Source organism: Ictalurus furcatus, chromosome 9 (genome assembly GCF_023375685.1).
Source record: "Ictalurus furcatus strain D&B chromosome 9, Billie_1.0, whole genome shotgun sequence".
In the NCBI taxonomy this organism is placed as follows: domain Eukaryota; kingdom Metazoa; phylum Chordata; class Actinopteri; order Siluriformes; family Ictaluridae; genus Ictalurus; species Ictalurus furcatus.
The window spans coordinates 29,919,647-29,940,109 of NC_071263.1; the positions used below are offsets into that span (position 1 = coordinate 29,919,647).

The 20,463-nt window shown below is 36.7% G+C and overlaps 1 protein-coding gene across 2 annotated transcripts; it reads left to right on the forward strand.

The window, feature by feature from the left end:
- The first annotated feature begins 2,545 nt into the window (after positions 1–2,545).
- Positions 2,546–20,221, forward strand: LOC128612157 (CUB and zona pellucida-like domain-containing protein 1). Of its 2 annotated transcripts, XM_053632039.1 has the most exons (24): positions 2,546–2,675; positions 3,712–3,810; positions 4,033–4,077; positions 5,324–5,422; positions 5,865–5,909; positions 7,156–7,254; positions 7,697–7,741; positions 8,988–9,086; positions 9,479–9,523; positions 10,867–10,965; positions 11,263–11,292; positions 11,500–11,529; positions 11,685–11,783; positions 11,892–11,927; positions 13,265–13,409; positions 13,536–13,720; positions 13,926–14,024; positions 14,205–14,240; positions 14,675–14,813; positions 15,466–15,677; positions 16,511–16,686; positions 18,552–18,943; positions 19,621–19,865; positions 20,086–20,221. In XM_053632039.1, the coding sequence occupies exons 1-24, from the start codon at positions 2,606–2,608 to the stop codon at positions 20,124–20,126; spliced, it is 2,610 nt and encodes an 869-aa protein (XP_053488014.1). In that variant the 5' UTR covers positions 2,546–2,605; the 3' UTR covers positions 20,127–20,221. The 2 variants fall into 2 exon arrangements, with proteins under 2 accessions (XP_053488014.1, XP_053488015.1); XM_053632040.1 differs by lacking the exons at positions 9,479–9,523; positions 10,867–10,965.
- The last annotated feature ends 242 nt before the right edge of the window (positions 20,222–20,463 follow it).

Consider the following 20,463-nt stretch of genomic DNA (forward strand, 5'->3'; position numbering starts at 1 on the left):
AGTGCATATATTTGAATATAAGTGGACTAAAGGAAGTAATCATAGCTACAGCTAAGCACTCTGAAGGATCCTATCTCCAATGTAGTGGAGCATAACTCAACAACATTGCCCCTGTATCTGTATATGTAACTGATTAACTGTATTAATCAGTCATCTCTTTGTAGTCTATTTATTAAACCAAACATAATTTTTAGGTATCTTGTTTAATTGTTAATCCAGTAAGAAACAGATCAGCTGAAACCTTGCCATCGAACTGAAACGACCCAACACCACGTAGCCTCATTCAGCACGGGGAATAAAAGAATGCCCGTAGTGCTTTAATCTAAATAAAATATTTATTTAGTGCTGTTCATGGGAACAAGCTCAGCGAGTGCAAATGGGTTTTATTGGTGGAAGATTGTTAAAGGGCGTCTCAGAAAGATTTGAACAATTTAACACACTCCCATGTACACACAAAGGAAGGGACAGTGGGGGCCGGTGGTGATGTCAGCTGAGAGGGATAAAATCCAATATCTTTTAATAGGTCAACAATGAAACTCACGGTTAAGCAATGGTTTATATCACAAGGTTTGTGCTTGTAATGCACTGCTGGGTTCATGTAGTGTTTCCTCTGAATATCAAACACGGTAAACAGGAAAGTTGTAACGCTTTAGTTCAAGCGATAAAAACATTAGACGGTTCTATCATCTGTCCTTTTGTGTAATTTGTACTTTGACGGAACAACATGTGCTTAATGCAATTACTTTTAGCTTAAACCCACGAATGAGATCGAGGTTTTCAGGTTTTAGATAAGTAATGAAAGTTAGCTTTCACATTAAAACATGACGTTAACGTAATTATACTTAAATTCTAAACCTCAAGGGTTCAAGCAGCACTGTCCCATGTACCTCTGAGTGGATTGTGAGAAACACAGTGAAGTATTTGTTCTGTTCCGTATCAGCTACACATTCAGTACAAGAAAAGACCATGGATTGACACATGGTAAATATTTTATTACATTAATGTTTCATTATTATTATGACTCAGTGTTGTCGAGTTGCTGCTTAGTCAGTAGTTGTTGATGAATTTTGATGAATTGAGCTCTGACAGTAGTTCAGCTGCAAATCACATGTTTATATTAATGTGTTCATTCTAATACATGATCGTTTCTATAGTAACGGCTTGTTCACACAGAATGTGATACTCGTCAATATATGCTGAAGTTAAGGTTAAGGTTAAAGGTCTTGCTCAAGAATCCAGCAGTGGTGGTGCTGGGATTTAAACTCATGACCGTCTGAGTTAGCGGTTTAGTGTCTTAACCACTGAGCTACCATCACCCTCGAAACTACCTTGTTTGCAACTAACTGAAAATGGGTAACAAGTAATCATCAAGTATTATAGTAAAATAATAAAGTAATAATTGACAAATTTCTGTGGTATAAGAGAAATAAAACACTTTGGCCATTATTAAAATACTAAATATGTTGTGTTTTATTCCTTCTTTTTCTGTTGTGTTGCTTGTGTACCGTTTACAAAGATGTTACTAGTCTGATAGTTAGACTTAGATTTACTGTCAACAATACTACTACTACTACTACTACTACTACTACTAATAATAATGATAATAATGTCTATAGCTGATTTGGATTTTATGCTATGGATTGTTGATATATAAAGAGTCAGACACATGGTGATGAAAATGAAAAGCAATGCAAAAATTAGTACCTTTCCAAAGTCAGTGTTTAATTCTTTAAAAAATTAATAAATCCGGTGGCTTAGTGGTTAGCACGCTTGTGTCATACTTCCAGGGTTCAGGGTTAAATTCCTGCTACAGCCCTGCTTCTGGAGCTCATATGCTCAACCCGTGCTTCCGGGGTTCCCTCCAGGCACCGCAGCTTCCACCCCCAGCCCAAAGACATGCACTGTAGACTGATTAGTGTAGTGTATGAACGTGTGCATGATTCGGCCCTGCAATGAGTTAGCACCCCATCCAGGGTGTCCCCTGCCCTGTGCCCTAGCCCCCCCGGGATATACCCACAGGCTCCCGACAATCCTGTGTACAATAAGCAGTACAGAAAATACATGGATGTTTTCCTTGTACTTATTCAATATAATTAAACACTGTATACATTTGCATCAGTTTGCTTTATCTAATGTGAGTCAGTGTTTACAAATATGTTTTTGCTTAAGCCAGTAGTTTCATTTATGTATTTAATATATCATTATGGTAGAACGCAATGTACGCATCTACAGTATATAGATGTAGCATAGTCAGTAATAATAGTACAGCTTAAAATAGCTTAAAAACAATATCAAATTTTAGTTGTTTTACATTTACACGCATATACTACAGACCGCAGTTAGATGGGATATAAAAGCCATTGTGTATTGTATAACCCTGTTAAGAACAAATGTCTGGAATACAGACAGGTATTATTACTTATTAGATCAATAAGTAATATTAACACCCCCCCCCCCCCTCCCTCCACCCACCTGCTCCATTCCCACAGGTATATCTCTTTTACAGCATATTCTAGGACATGAGCGTCATAAGGAAGTGGTTTATTTCTCCTCTTGTTGTCTATTTAAACCTCTGTGAGGACAGACATTCTGCAGGTGAGACAAGATGGAGTCTGGATTCGTGATATTTTTGCTCAGCTCTGCTCTTTTCGGGCACAGCTCTGGATTCACAACACGTAAGTCTGCAATCAGAAAAGCGCCGATCATTTAATTCGCATTAATTCGTAAATCATTAGAGCATTATGCATTTGTATTTTAACGGGAATCGGTAATAAGAACGATCTTATTCTATAAGTTGCTATAGAAACGATAACGTACTAGAACGTGAGCGTTAATATAAACCTGCGATCTGCAGAGGCACTACTGTCAGAGCTGCTGTTATAGAAAACAAATCAACACCTTCTGACCAATCACGATCAGCGCCGTAATACTAACTTTTATTCGAGCTGTTTAAACAGATTATGACGCTACAAACAGATGCTTCAGTTCAAATTCAATTCGATATCTTTTTAAGGGTTCAGGACTCACCTTGCATTTTTCCTTTCGCACCTTGATGCATCACAGTGTTTATGTAATGCACACAATATACAGTAGGTGTGTTTGGATGATGGCGGCACATTATTACTAAATAAACTGAATGTTACAATCAAAATACAGTCAAATATTTCATTTCTTTTTAAGTAGCTGGAACCACACCGCACTGGGGCACAACCGCAGGGGTGTAAATGTTAAATATAGGCGAGAATCACCTAAATTGATGCTGATGGAGCTGCACTGTGTGTGTGTGTGTGTGTGTGTGTGTGTGTGTGTCCAAGTAATATGTAAACTACAATGGAAAAAGTACAGAAACCCTTTTTTAAAGGAGTGACTCCATTATAAGGGCCAAAAAAAAAATCCCGATACTATAATGTAATAATGTAAATATAATGTAATAATAATTAAATGTAAATATAAATGGGAATAAATAAATATTTATATATATATGAAGGAAAAATATTAAACACTTCAAGATGCGCTGTTATAGAAAAATAATCAACTTCAGGGCTGCACAAAGTATTGGCACCTCAGTTTGGCAGCACCTCAGGGTAGTGGTGGCTTATTTATAATGTAGTATAATAGTGATATTTTATTTGAATTGTTTGTAAATGGTTTACTTCCGCTTCATTTAACTGTAATAATGGTATGAGTTATAATAATTATTGTCTGTTGTAGATCATTATTCCTGCCTGTATAACTGCGGCTACAATTTGGGTTCGTGTTCCTGCACCAGCTCCTGTCAGTACTACGGAAACTGCTGTCACGATTATTACGGTGAGAAAATAAATACACTTTTTAAAAAATCTCCTAATGTAAGCTGTATTAATATGCATTAATTGTAATGTTAGTTTAGCATTTAGTCTTTATCTTTCTTTTCTTCCCATCATAGAATGCACAGCTATAAAGGTTCAGGGACTTTATGATGAAATGATAAAACGACAGGAATGTGATGTATAACATATAAATAATGTTAACTCTTTATCATTTTCCTTATAGATTACTGCGACAGCACGACTGCTCCTGAAACACCAGAAACAACAGGTACATATCCTCTGTAAAGATTAAACACTCTCTTTAATCCGTGTCTCTCTCTATTCTCAGTAAATCTGCTCTGTCTCCTCTGCGTTTCTCTTCATACGGAGCTCAGAATAATTTCTTTACTCCATTCCACGCTCTTCAGTTCTATTTTCATTTAAACCACCGTAAATAACGATGAGAATTAATAAAGCTTGATTTGGAACACAGCCCTCTTCTTAATATACATACAATACTGTATATCTTTATTCATTTACAGTATTTAATTGATTTTAAAAGATGCCTCGGTGGGTTTTCAGCATCAGCAGCTTGGTGTGCGTTTGGATGATGGCTGCATAATTATGATTCTTAGTGTATCCATAACTATGCATCATTTACATTTGTCATTTTTGCTAATATTTCATTTTACTGTTGTCTTTTTAAATAGAAGACACACAACAGCAGGCGTGTAAACATTAAATACTGACAAAAATCATCAAAATTCACCTTGTACGCCGCCTCAGAATTCACTTAGACTGAAAAGCTACTGCGCACAGCTAGCCAGTTAGCATTACTAGCCTTGGGATGGACTACGATAAGACAGTGACGACGTCTTTTCTAGTGACAGTGATGCAGTATGTGTGAACAGAACACCAATAAGAGCACTTCTGTCAAACACTAGCGTTTAGAACCCAGTCTGAAGTTGTGAGAGTATACAGTACCGACGTGAAACCAGTCAATATTCAAAAGGGTTGATGAGACAATGTGATGTAATGTAACACTACAACAATTGAGGGCTTATTATTATTATACATTAAATATAGATGCAAATATCCAGTATATAAAGCACTAGGGAAACAAGGCTAGGGTTTAACGCTAGAAATGCGTAATAAGACTTTGTAAAGATACTATGACACGGGGTATAAACAGAGAAATTAATGACGGATTAAACACAGAACAGGTGAACACAGTAGGGCAACAGAGCAAAGACCCAATAGATAGGAGTGCGGACAGGGTTAAAACCTATGGATTAGTTCCATTATCAGCTCCACCTCCCACACAGGTCACTTTGTAGGTATACAGTTACTGAATGTAGTCCATCTGTTGCACTGAACAAAGTATTGGCACCCCTCTGTCCTGTCGTTTAATATAAACGGACCACCACAGAGACATTACAGATAGGACTTGGATGGTGGATTGATCTAAACATATAACTAACTGTATAATTGAAGAAATATTTAACATTGATATAATACTTCCAATTCAATTGTAGGTCATTATTCCTGCCGGTATAACTGCGGCTACAATTTGGGTTCGTGTTCCTGCACCAGCTCCTGTCAGTACTACGGAAACTGCTGTCACGATTATTACGGTGAGAACAAAATAGAAGTTTAAAAAAACAACAACAACATAAAACTGGTTAACGTAAGCTCTATGTGTACTTTAGAGTTTTATTCATTCTAATAAAACGACGATTTATTATAAAATGTATTTTTTATTTTTAGTCAGTACGGTTTGACTGATTTTACTTCTCTTTTGCATTTCTTTGTTTTGTTTTTTTTTCTCTTTACTTTGCTGATAGAATGCACAGTTATAAACAAATAGAGACTTTATAATGAATCAAATCAAATAGCTTTCTCTTCATAGAATGCACAGCTATAAAGGTTCAGGGACTTTATGATGAAATAAAATGAAAAAGATAAAGAGTTAGTCGCCGTGTGAAATCTGTAGTAGTGTGGTACATTTTATTAAAACGACAGGAATGTGATGTATAACATATAAATAATGTTAACTCTTTATCATTTTCCTTATAGATTACTGCGACAGCACGACTGCTCCTGAAACACCAGAAACAACAGGTACATATCCTCTGTAAAGATTAAACACTCTCTTTAATCCGTGTCTCTCTCTATTCTCAGTAAATCTGCTCTGTCTCCTCTGCGTTTCTCTTCATACGGAGCTCAGAATAATTTCTTTACTCCATTCCACGCTCTTCAGTTCTATTTTCATTTAAACCACCGTAAATAACGATGAGAATTAATAAAGCTTGATTTGGAACACAGCCCTCTTCTTAATATACATACAATACTGTATATCTTTATTCATTTACAGTATTTAATTGATTTTAAAAGATGCCTCGGTGGGTTTTCAGCATCAGCAGCTTGGTGTGCGTTTGGATGATGGCTGCATAATTATGATTCTTAGTGTATCCATAACTATGCATCATTTACATTTGTCATTTTTGCTAATATTTCATTTTACTGTTGTCTTTTTAAATAGAAGACACACAACAGCAGGCGTGTAAACATTAAATACTGACAAAAATCATCAAAATTCACCTTGTACGCCGCCTCAGAATTCACTTAGACTGAAAAGCTACTGCGCACAGCTAGCCAGTTAGCATTACTAGCCTTGGGATGGACTACGATAAGACAGTGACGACGTCTTTTCTAGTGACAGTGATGCAGTATGTGTGAACAGAACACCAATAAGAGCACTTCTGTCAAACACTAGCGTTTAGAACCCAGTCTGAAGTTGTGAGAGTATACAGTACCGACGTGAAACCAGTCAATATTCAAAAGGGTTGATGAGACAATGTGATGTAATGTAACACTACAACAATTGAGGGCTTATTATTATTATACATTAAATATAGATGCAAATATCCAGTATATAAAGCACTAGGGAAACAAGGCTAGGGTTTAACGCTAGAAATGCGTAATAAGACTTTGTAAAGATACTATGACACGGGGTATAAACAGAGAAATTAATGACGGATTAAACACAGAACAGGTGAACACAGTAGGGCAACAGAGCAAAGACCCAATAGATAGGAGTGCGGACAGGGTTAAAACCTATGGATTAGTTCCATTATCAGCTCCACCTCCCACACAGGTCACTTTGTAGGTATACAGTTACTGAATGTAGTCCATCTGTTGCACTGAACAAAGTATTGGCACCCCTCTGTCCTGTCGTTTAATATAAACGGACCACCACAGAGACATTACAGATAGGACTTGGATGGTGGATTGATCTAAACATATAACTAACTGTATAATTGAAGAAATATTTAACATTGATATAATACTTCCAATTCAATTGTAGGTCATTATTCCTGCCGGTATAACTGCGGCTACAATTTGGGTTCGTGTTCCTGCACCAGCTCCTGTCAGTACTACGGAAACTGCTGTCACGATTATTACGGTGAGAACAAAATAGAAGTTTAAAAAAACAACAACAACATAAAACTGGTTAACGTAAGCTCTATGTGTACTTTAGAGTTTTATTCATTCTAATAAAACGACGATTTATTATAAAATGTATTTTTTATTTTTAGTCAGTACGGTTTGACTGATTTTACTTCTCTTTTGCATTTCTTTGTTTTGTTTTTTTTTCTCTTTACTTTGCTGATAGAATGCACAGTTATAAACAAATAGAGACTTTATAATGAATCAAATCAAATAGCTTTCTCTTCATAGAATGCACAGCTATAAAGGTTCAGGGACTTTATGATGAAATAAAATGAAAAAGATAAAGAGTTAGTCGCCGTGTGAAATCTGTAGTAGTGTGGTACATTTTATTAAAACGACAGGAATGTGATGTATAACATATAAATAATGTTAACTCTTTATCATTTTCCTTATAGATTACTGCGACAGCACGACTACTCCTGAAACACCAGAAACAACAGGTACATATCCTCTGTAAAGATTAAACACTCTCTTTAATCCGTGTCTCTCTCTATTCTCAGTAAATCTGCTCTGTCTCCTCTGCGTTTCTCTTCATACGGAGCTCAGAATAATTTCTTTACTCCATTCCACGCTCTTCAGTTCTATTTTCATTTAAACCACCGTAAATAACGATGAGAATTAATAAAGCTTGATTTGGAACACAGCCCTCTTCTTAATATACATACAATACTGTATATCTTTATTCATTTACAGTATTTAATTGATTTTAAAAGATGCCTCGGTGGGTTTTCAGCATCAGCAGCTTGGTGTGCGTTTGGATGATGGCTGCATAATTATGATTCTTAGTGTATCCATAACTATGCATCATTTACATTTGTCATTTTTGCTAATATTTCATTTTACTGTTGTCTTTTTAAATAGAAGACACACAACAGCAGGCGTGTAAACATTAAATACTGACAAAAATCATCAAAATTCACCTTGTACGCCGCCTCAAAATTCACTTAGACTGAAAAGCTACTGTGCACAGCTAGCCAGTTAGCATTACTAGCCTTGGGATGGACTACGATAAGACAGTGACGACGTCTTTTCTAGTGACAGTGATGCAGTATGTGTGAACAGAACACCAATAAGAGCACTTCTGTCAAACACTAGCGTTTAGAACCCAGTCTGAAGTTGTGAGAGTATACAGTACCGACGTGAAACCAGTCAATATTCAAAAGGGTTGATGAGACAATGTGATGTAATGTAACACTACAACAATTGAGGGCTTATTATTATTATACATTAAATATAGATGCAAATATCCAGTATATAAAGCACTAGGGAAACAAGGCTAGGGTTTAACGCTAGAAATGCGTAATAAGACTTTGTAAAGATACTATGACACGGGGTATAAACAGAGAAATTAATGACGGATTAAACACAGAACAGGTGAACACAGTAGGGCAACAGAGCAAAGACCCAATAGATAGGAGTGGGGACAGGGTTAAAACCTATGGATTAGTTCCATTATCAGCTCCACCTCCCACACAGGTCACTTTGTAGGTATACAGTTACTGAATGTAGTCCATCTGTTGCACTGAACAAAGTATTGGCACCCCTCTGTCCTGTCGTTTAATATAAACAGACCACCACAGAGACATTACAGATAGGACTTGGATGGTGGATTGATCTAAACATATAACTAACTGTATAATTGAAGAAATATTTAACATTGATATAATACTTCCAATTCAATTGTAGGTCATTATTCCTGCCGGTATAACTGCGGCTACAATTTGGGTTCGTGTTCCTGCACCAGCTCCTGTCAGTACTACGGAAACTGCTGTCCCGATTATTACGGTGAGAACAAAATAGAAGTTTAAAAAAACAACAACAACATAAAACTGGTTAACGTAAGCTCTATGTGTACTTTAGAGTTTTATTCATTCTAATAAAACGACGATTTATTATAAAATGTATTTTTTATTTTTAGTCAGTACGGTTTGACTGATTTTACTTCTCTTTTGCATTTCTTTGTTTTGTTTTTTTTTTTCTCTTTACTTTGCTGGTAGAATGCACAGTTATAAACAAATAGAGACTTTATAATGAATCAAATCAAATAGCTTTCTCTTCATAGAATGCACAGCTATAAAGGTTCAGGGACTTTATGATGAAATGATGAAATGATAAAACGACAGGAATGTGATGTATAACATATACATAATGTTAACTCTTTATCATTTTCCTTATAGATTACTGCGACAGCACGACTACTCCTGAAATATCAGAAACAACAGGTACATATCCTCTGTAAAGATTAAACACTCTCTTTAATCCGTGTCTCTCTCTATTCTCAGTAAATCTGCTCTGTCTCCCCTGCGTTTCTCTTCATACGGAGCTCAGAATAATTTCTTTACTCCATTCCACGCTCTTCAGTTCTATTTTCATTTAAACCACCGTAAATAACGATGAGAATTAATAAAGCTTGATTTGGAACACAGCCCTCTTCTTAATATACATACAATACTGTATATCTTTATTCATTTACAGTATTTAATTGATTTTAAAAGATGCCTCGGTGGGTTTTCAGCATCAGCAGCTTGGTGTGCGTTTGGATGATGGCTGCATAATAATAATAATTATTATTATTATTATTGCTATTATTATTAGTGTATCCATAACTATATATTATATCGTTATCTTTTAAAAAAAATATATAAGCCAAAATGTATTTGGCTTTAAGAAATTGATTTATCAACTTAAATATGTTGCGGTAATTAGTTTCCTGAAATTGTTTGAGTGAAATGAACTTATCCGGTTTTAAAGTGGACAGCACTGTTGAGTTCAGGATTGTGATTGGATGGTGTTGATTAATTTTCTACGTTAATCGATTAGGTGTTTTGTTTTTTTTTTTTTTTTTTTTTTTTACCAATTGCCGTGGTAGAAAACACTACAGAACATGCTGTTAAAAGAAAATAATCAACTTCGGGACTTCGGGCTGTTAACAGCGCCGCTTCAATAGCCTGTCTTGGATGGGGATTGATCTAAGTATGAACGTATAATTAACTGTATAATTGAACAAATACTTGAAATCTATATCATAGTTACAATTGTTTTGCCTGTTAAATGCTAGTTTGTGAATTAGCCTGTTTACTGAACTGCATCGCTTCCATAACGTTTACTTGTAATAATCTTAATTCAATTCAATTCAATTCAGTTTTATTTGTATAGCGCTTTTTACAATAGAAGTTGTCTCAAAGCAGCTTTACAGAAATATCAACACAGTATACAGATATTAAAGGTGCGAATTTATCCCAACTGAGCAAGCCACTGAGTGGCGACGGTGGCAAGGAAAAACTCCCTAAGATGTTTTAAGAGGAAGAAACCTTGAGAGGAACCCGACTCAGAAGGGAACCCGTTCTCATCTGGGTAACAACAGATAGTGTGAAAAAGTTCATTATGGATTTATATGAAGTCTGTATGGCCTTAGGAGCAGCCGTAGTCCCAGCAGTCTGGAATTGGAGAAGATTTGAGCTCCATCCAGAGGCAGAAAGGATCTGGATCTCTAGTATCTCCATAAATTCGTGTGGGGCTTAAATAAATTCATCTTATTAGTTATAATTATTATTGTCTGTTGTAGGTCATTATTCCTGCCTGTATAACTGCGGCTCACATTTCGGTTCGTGTTCCTGCACCAGCTCCTGTCAGTACTACGGAAACTGCTGTCACGATTATCACGGTGAGAACAAAATAGACGTTTTTTTTATTTTATTTTTTTTTAAAATGTGTGTTTAGGGGTTTGATCAATTCTAATAATATTACTGTTTGTTATAAAATGTCTATTTGTTTTGTCAGTACAGTTTTACTGATTTCACTTTTTTTTATTACTTGTTCTTTCTTTCCTTTGTTGACAGAATAACGAATCGAATCAAAAGTAGAAAGAGCTAGTGACAATTTACAAAAAATACAGACTTACAGAAATGTGATGTGTAACACATAAATAATGCTAACTTTTTGAAAATCATTTTCTATATAGATTATTGTTTCACCACCACAACAGAACCAGGTAAAATAATAATAATAATAATAAAAGACTTATCTTCAGCACTTCTCTTTATTGTCAGTGAAACTGCTCTGTGTCCTCTGTTTTTCTCTTCATTTCGGTCTCAGAACTGTTCATTTTTTTCCCTTCCAGACTTTCATCCGTTCTTAAATTTGTATTTTTTTTTTTTAAATCCTGTGTAATGAAACATTTTCTCACTCATTTTTACAGACGCGACAACAGAAGAAACGCCAATAATAGGTGAGGTTTTAATACTGAGTGTTGATGTACTGATGGAAGATGAGTCATACTAATATTAAAGGGATTCATTGAATTTGAGTTCATCTATTAAATGTAAGATTGTCTTCTTTTTTTTTCTTTAAATTTCCTTTCTTTTTCTTTATTTATTTTTTTAGACTATATAACCTGTAGGGATCGTTGTGGTCATGATGGTGGTATCTGTTCCTGCACCAGCTCCTGTCAGTATGGTGGATATTGTTGCGACGATTATGAATGTGAGAGAAAAAAATTAACTTTACAAAGAATAAGGATATACGGGGGTGATGAAAAAAGGTATATTGCATTTTTTTATTTATTTTAACCTTAATTAATCTCTGTTATAGATTATTGCACCAACTCAACTGTAACACCAACAGCAGGTACAGTTCCTCTGTAAACTCTTTCATCACTCTTCTGTTGTGTATTTATATAAACCTTTGACTTTAATACAAGTCAGTATTTTATCACTCCTTTTAAACTCCTTTGACCACAGAAGAATCATTACAATATTAATACTGAATAGTAGTGTACGGATGTTTATTAATGACGGTGAAAAAGAATGAACTGATTCGAAGTTTGTTCATTTTTGTAAAATTTTTTTTTTTAAATCCTGTGTTTAAAGAGATTGTATCATAATTCTCACTTTAAATACACTTTACAGGTACGTCTCGAATTATTATAATATCGTGGAAAAGTACATTTTTTTCCCATAATTTAAATCAAAAAGTGGAACTTTTTTATATATATATTCTAGATTCGTTACACATAAAGTGAAATATTTCAAGCCTTTTTGTGTTTTAATCTCGATGATTACGGCTCACAGCTCACGGACCTCAAAACTCCAGTGTCTCAAAATATTCGAATAAAGAATTTATAATACAGAATATTCACATTTTTTGAGATGCACCTGTATAATAACTGATTTACTTAAAAGACAGTTTAGATTTTTAGCATGATGCCAGTATTCCTGTGCTGATCATCACTATTTCATATTACACCACACTGTAAAACCGGATAAGTTCATTTACCTCAACATTTTTAAGTTGATAAATCAATTTCTTTAAGCCAAATGCACTTAAATATAACAAAAATTTAACTCAAACTTTGCCATTTAAAATAAATTGTTGTTATATTTAAGTGTATTTGGCTTAAAGAAATTGATTTATCAACTTAAAAATTTAATTAGTAATTAGTTTCCTCAAATTGTTTGAGTGAAATGAACTTATCCGGTTTTACAGTGTACAGCACTGTTAATTTCAGGAGTGTGATTGGATGGTGGATTAGGTGTTGAGTAACGGCTGTTACACAGCATTTACCAATTGCCAGGGTAGAAAACACTACCGAATATGCTGTTAAAAGGAAAATAATCAACTTCGGGGTGGTAACAGCAACGCCACTTCAATAGCCTGTTGAAGACTGTAGCATTAGGAGAACTTTCTTCTCAGGGTTCTGATTCAGGATAAATACATTTCAAAAACCATCACAGAAAACAGGTCACAGCGAAGGGGACCGTGATTTTGTTCAGAAGAGGGAAAAAGAAAGTGTGTAAAATGATGAACAGAACTGTTCCCCTGACTGATGAGTAACTTTTTAGTAACGTATTGATTTTTAAAATACACTATTTTGATATTTTCTCAAACCAAATGATCACACTTTTACTGTGTTTATAACACTGATCCTGTGATTCACTGAGAACTGTGGTGTGTTTCTGGTGGAGCTCCATGTGGTGGAACTCTGACTCAGTCACGAGGGGAATTTTTCAGCCCCAATTATCCCAATAATTATCCAAATCGCGCAAACTGCACATGGAGCCTACTGGCTGGAGAACTGCAGGTGGTTTCGTTAAACTTCACGTCCGTCAAGTAAGAAATCACCTTCCTGTTTCTCACCTGCTGATAAATCATACCTGACTTTGTTTACATCTTTATCATTTAAGAATATTTGTTTGTGGTTAGTCTGTAAGGCTAGTTTCATTACACTTTCTTCAGTTTGGAGTCAGGCTTCGACTTTGTCCGCGTGTACGACGGTCCGACTGCTCAGCATTCACTTTTGGGTTCTGTGACTGGAGCTCAGAGAGCTACCTTCAACTCCAGCAGCAGATACATGACCGTCGTTTTCTCCACTGACGGCAGCGTGACTCGACCAGGTTTTCGGGCTGAATGGGCTTTCATATGTACGTATTTGTTCAACTTATTGAAATTCAATTTCAGTTTGTGTTTGTGTGAGCAGAACTCATCTATCCAACTGTCCAGCACACATTAACCTGCTAATGTCATTGCTACATGCTGTAAGGAATGTCTGTGATATATAAATTCAAAGACATACTTTTGAAATGATCATTTTGAAATGTGTGTGTGTGTGTGTGTGTGTGTGTACAGCTGCTCCAATGTGTAAGGACCGATGTGGCAGCAGCTACAGCAGATGCTCCTGTGAGAGTTCATGTGAACGATATGGAAGATGCTGTCACGATTATTATGGTAACGAACATGTCCATTTATTATTGTTAAATAGTCTGTCTGTCTGCCTGTCCCTTGGTCTTCCTGTTTGTCTCTCGATCTGTCTGTCTGTCTGTCTGTCTGTCTGTCTGTGTAGACATGTAGGAGTTTGGGGTATGAAATGAAAGTTCTAGTGTTTATTGTATTTATTTAATTTTTCAGATTATTGTTACAATGTGACACCAACTACTGTACCAGGTGAGCTCTTTACCTTAGCTTGGCTCAGCATGTGGATTCTTTTACAATTCCAATTTAACTAACTAACTAACTAACTAACTAACTAACAGTAACATCTTGCCTTACTTGTAAAACTCTTATTTACATTACAGACATTTTTATTACATATTTTATTTATATTTATCATTTGATCCCAGAATATTGATTATATTTGTCATAATTATTGGATATTTTAATGATAAATTTAATTATATGTATTTGTATTTCATAAAATATGCTTTATTATATACTTCATGTTGGTGTTTTTATTTTTATTTTTATTATTACTATTATAGTTTGGAAAAATTAGCAGAGCAATGTGTGTGTGTGTGTGCGTGTGTGTGTGTGTGTGTGTGTGTGCGTGTGTGTGTGTGTGTGTGTGTGTGTGTGTGTGTGTGTGTGTTTACACTCTACAGCCTGTGGGGGGAGTCTTCAGGGCTCAGGCTCCATCTCCAGCCCTTACTACCCCGGTTATTACCATGACAACGCGTATTGTGTGTGGCAGCTCTCGGCTCCGGCAGGACAGACCGTCTTCCTCTCGTTCCAGGACTTAGAGTCAGTCCATTTCCCAAATTTTACTTTCACTGTATACATCTGCTACTTGTTCAAATTACATCTGAATTATCACAATAAATCACTTATTTATTTATTTAAATTCATAAATACTTTTTTCATAAAAAAACTATTTTAATGATGATTTCCTTTGCTGAGTGAATTAATCTATTTATATTCAATATAAATGTATATTATATTTAACATATACTTTTACAATATTTAACAATATGTGTAATTAATAATTGACCTTTAACGCCATTTAATCACATCAATGCAATTATCTGAATAATTACATCTATTTTCACGTATCTTATATTTCTTTCAATTTTATATTTCGTAAGTTTAATGCCATGTATTAAATACTTGTTAAATAATGCTATAAATATTCAAATATTTTACAATATTCGTATTTTTATTTACTTTAATTAAAAGCGGGGTATTTCAGCAATAAAACACATCTTGTTATGACTTTTTAAATGTATGATTTGTTTTAGTTTATCTTTTAAATATTTGTGTTAATTGTAGAAATGAATTTAATCATGTGTTTTAATCCTTAGTAAATCCATCAAGCTCTCTACTTATTTATCTATCTGTCTATATATATCTGTGTTTGTGTGTGTGTGTGTGTGTGTGTGTGTGTGTGTATGTGTAGTCTGGACCGCTGCTGCTACTGTGATTATGTGAATGTGTATGATGGTCCATCCACCGCGTCCCGCTTGATAGGAAAGCTCTGTCAGAATAGCACAAGCCACCTGGACTTCCAGTCGTCCTCGTCCTACATGACCGTGATGTTCAGGAGTGACTACTCTGGGGTTGGGCGTGGCTTTAAAGCCTACTTCAGTTCCTCCCTCACCCAAAACACAGGTACACAGTCCATTATAAAACCGCCATGTCATTGTTACTCAGTCGCGCAGACACTTGCGGCTGTAGGACCTGAGTCTGGTCTCAAGATGTTTTCTGCATGAACCTGGATTTTTCAGAAGTTTGAAGAGACCTAATTATTTCTTCTCGAAGAAAAGAGCCATATCAGTCTCCTGAGGTGTGCAACAGATAAGGATTCACCCTATGAGCCAAGAACAAAATTTAGTCATGCTCTTTGGATGGGAGAGGCATAATCTCTCTCATGTATGCAGAGATGATGATTTGATCTTGACTTGGCCTTGACTCCCTTAAGACTCAGTTTTGACTAGATCTTGGTCCTGGTCTTAAACTTGTCTTGGAGTTGGCAATGGTGGTCTTAAGTACAGCCATACAGACAATTCTGTACCTGGTGATGTATCCAAAATCCTTCCAACTATAAATTTTTCCAAATGAAAAATGGTCTGCACTTATATAATACTTTTCTAGCCTTAACAGTTGACACTTTACACTGGTTCTCATTCACACATTCACACACACACCAGTGGTAACAGAGCTGCCATGCACGGTGTTAGCTTGCCATCGGGAGCAACTTGGGGTTCCGTGTCTTCCGTGTCTTGGGGTATATTATTATTATTATTATTATTATTATTATTATTATTATTATTGCTAATAAATTGTGGATTTCACAATAAAGCTATAAAATATAAACATGGTCTGGACCAGTGGGACTCAGCATTGCTATATAGTGAACACTATAGAGATTGGTAATGAAAACACTGAACACAATAACTAGATGCATGTTTAGAGTTTTATGTCAAACGTTGAATGTCGTGCAGGCCGTGTGGATTGCTCCTCTGACTCGATGAACATTGCCATCCGTAAATCCTACCTGGACTCACTGGGCTTCAGCTGGTATGACCTTTATCTGGATGACCATCGCTGCAGAGCTTCAACTGACAACTATTATGTCACCTTCAACTTCCCTCTCCATAGCTGCAGCACCAGGAGAAAGGTAACACTACACTTTATACAATATTACATAACATCCAGTGATCCAGTGAAATCCCACAATGCACTGCTGTAGGATAATGTCATGAATCACACAATGTACACTCTCAGGTACTGAATTACCCACAATGCACTACAATGCACAACCGAATTGTGCACCGACAGTCTAAAAACCCTGTTGAAGAGGACAATGTGACGAAAACCACAAAACAGGGATTTTTAAAAATGTATCATTATTTTTAAATAAAAAAGTACTAAAGACTAAAGTTATGTCTTTAGTATTCATTTAAAGACAGTCTGTGACTCAGATGTTCGGACAGTTTATTCCAACACCTGGGTGCCAGGACAGAAAATAGCTTTGATGCATGCCTTCCTTGTACCCTGAGACATGATGGGTCCAATTACACAGTACTAGACAATCAGAGGGAGCATCATGCAGAGCAGGGTGTGATAAGTGCTTTAACATAAGTGTGTACTGGTCCATTTTTAGCTTTTTATGCAAGCATCTGTGTTTTAAATCTGATGCGCAGAGAGTCATAAAGGCAGTGGAGGGAGTGTAGCAGTGGGGTGGTGTGGGAGAAACTGGGGAGGTTAAAAACAAGTCATGAAGCTGTATTCTGGATTAGTTGCAGAGGTTGAATGCAACACAGGGGAAGACCTGCCAGGAGTGAGTTGCAATAGTCCAGTCTCGCAATGACACAAGACTGAACTAGCACCTGGGTGGCCTCTTTGGATATGAATGCCTGGATCCTCCTGACGTTAGAAAGAAGGAACAGGCATGAGGGAGTCAGTTTAGTGATGTGAGGCGAGAAGGACAGGTTGTCCATGGTTACAACAAGGTTACAAACAGTGACAGATTGTGAGAGTTGTCCAGAACTTGACATTGGGACGCATCACCAGAGATGCACAGCAGCTCAGTTTTACTAGAATTTCATTTCAGCTTTAGTTTCATGATGAGATGTCTGCCAGACATGCTGAGATCCATGCCAACACATGAGTGTCTGAGGAAGGAAAGGACAGGATGAGTTGAGTGTCATCAGCATAGCAGTGGTATGAAAACCCATGAGAGGATATGACTTCACCAAGAGAGCAGGTATAGAGGGAGAACAGAAAAGACCCAGCACTGAGCTTTGTGGGACACCAGTGGAGAGCCTGCATGGGGCAGATCTGGATCCCCTCCCTGTCCCTACCTGATATGACCATCCATCCAGGTAAAAAGCAAATAGCTGCCATGACATTGTACAGGGGATAACTGATGACTGATCTTGATCAAAGACTTACCTGATCTAGCAGCATGAAGCTTCTCAGTACTTCTCAGCCACTTTGAAGCCAGACTTAAGGATTTGGATGCTATTCTGGGTCAGACAGAAAGATAATTGATTGTCTCTTTGGAGAGAAATAATACTCTTGATGATGATGTCTCGAATGCAGTTGGTACATGACCAGATGCTATGGAGTCATTGATTATAGAAGAATGAAGGCAAGCCGGATTGCAGGACAAGACCAAAGAAATAGGAGAGGAGTCCTGAATGTGAATTGTAGGAATAGGGGCAGGAGTGAAGACTGGCAGATTTGACCACTTTTCAAATTGTGGTGGGTAAAAGAAGTAAAGATGTTGTGGAGTGTGTGAGGATAATGTACAGAGGCTTCCAGCTTTTCCTTGTAGAAGGAGGTCTGAGCTGCTGTTAGATAAATCATATAACAACATGGACTGGATGGTGGGTGGGAATTGAAGACCAAATTAAGGAGAAAATGAGAAAAAAATAACATTGCAACTCTGGAGGATAAATGTGTTATCGGTCAAACTTTAGCTAATTGTGCTTAATTTTATGCACTTATATGTACGTATTTATGTGCACTTCCCCCCAGACCGAGAATGGACGTATTAGCTACACCAATAATGTGCGAGCAGCTCAGTCAACATCGGGTGAGATCACCCGACATGATACAGAGTTCCTGTTGGTTGTGAGATGTGTGATGGAGCGTGATTCTTCAGTTGGGACTCTTTATGAAGCCAAAGAGATTACAAATGCAACTATCAGTGGAACGGGTCGGTTCAACACCACCATGGCCTTTTACCCATCCAGCAACTTTTACTACCCCATCACCGATTTCCCGTACCGAGTGAACCTCAATCAGCAACTGTACGTGCAGGTGCAGCTAACCCAAGCCGAACCAAGCCTCCACCTGTTCATGGACTCCTGTGTGGCCTCGCCAAACCATGACTACAGCAGCCGCACCTATGACCTTATACGCAATGGGTACAACACAAACACACTCACACACACACACTCATTAAGAAATATTACAAGCATACTGACACAAACAATACTGGTAAACAAACATGCTTACACTATTGTTCTTGTCCCTGTAAACCAATAACTATATCTCAGTGGACCCACCTTTTAAAGGCAACACAAAGTTGGTTCAACACAAATGGTTGTATTGAAGGTGAACTGCAGTTATTCAAGTAAGATGAGTGCCCTACCTGCTACCTCCTACAAGTCAGGAAGTTAGTGATCCTCCAACTCGGCAGGCATAGTAAGTTAGGAAAATGTAGTGGAGGAGATCAGTAATGATTGTAGTTAATGCTGAAGTGGTTCAACAACACCATAGACTTTTACCCCTCCAGCAGGTTTTCCTACACCAGCACTGATTTCCTCTCCTGAGTAAACCTCAATCAAGAACTGTTTACCCTTCAGCTTCTCTGAGAGATGTTTTTGTTGCCCACAGTAGATCCTATTCCTTGTTGTACAGGTAGTTGTTCTCTCTTTGGTAGACATCTGTAACCTTACAAAGCTGCCTAGGAATGTAAATGAAGTTGTATAAGGTGTCATAATATCCATGAACTCTTTCAGACCAGTGCTTGCTATGTGCTGTCTCTATTTAGGCAGTTCATGTAACAATGATGTATTTATTTTTGTCTTTATCATTTCAGCTGTCGGAGAGACAACACGGTAAACATATACAGAAATGGAAATCGTTACTTCGCTCAGTTCAGCTTCAGCGCATTCAAGTTCCTGCGCACACACAACCAGGTGTTCCTCAAGTGTGATGTCGTTATCTGCCCTGACAACGACTACAACTCACGATGTCGCCAAGGATGCCGTTATCGCAGGAAACGAAGCACTAGCTCTGATCACCACACTGAGGTCCTCACCCTTGGGCCAATCACACTCAAAGGTCAGAGGACAACTTGTGAATTTTGAGTAGGGACTTTTGAAAGACTCTTATTATGCACAAAAGTGTAGAAGACAATCCCATAATTCTGTTTACTACACAATATGGTGGACAGACATTTTAAGGATGCGATGTATCATAAACTGCGATAAACAGAAAAGCAGGCTTATTATGTATTCAGAATATTATTTATTTATTTATTTATTTATTTATTTATTTACAGCTCCAGAGGAGGCTGAGGCCAAGACGGAGGACAAGGAGTGAACTCACACTGACTGATTAATTAATCACTTAAATATAGTTAACACTGAATAATAATCTGAATAAGCTTCCTCTATTAAAGCATTATCTAAAGGCAAGCTGGTGTGGTGTCATTGGTGTTATGATAAGAAAATAATTATATTTATCTGTTAAAATCTGAAGAACTTATATATACACAGTACCTAAAAGAAAGTGACAGTAGCGTAGTAGTTTAAACGTATTGTGCTACACCACCAGATAGCACTGGTTATGAGAAGACAGTTCTAGCAATGAAAATCTTTTAGAAACACTAGCTGAAATGACAAACACAAGGTTCTTTGTTCACACAGAACGATGATAA

Excerpts from the sequence above, each read along its gene's own strand:
- LOC128612157 (XM_053632039.1), top strand. The coding sequence starts at position 2,606 with ATGGAGTCTGGATTCGTGATATTTTTGCTCAGCTCTGCTCTTTTCGGG. Across the intron at positions 7,255-7,696 it reads CTGCTGTCACGATTATTACG|ATTACTGCGACAGCACGACT; the intron begins GTGAGAACAAAA and ends TTTTCCTTATAG. Across the intron at positions 9,087-9,478 it reads CTGCTGTCCCGATTATTACG|ATTACTGCGACAGCACGACT; the intron begins GTGAGAACAAAA and ends TTTTCCTTATAG.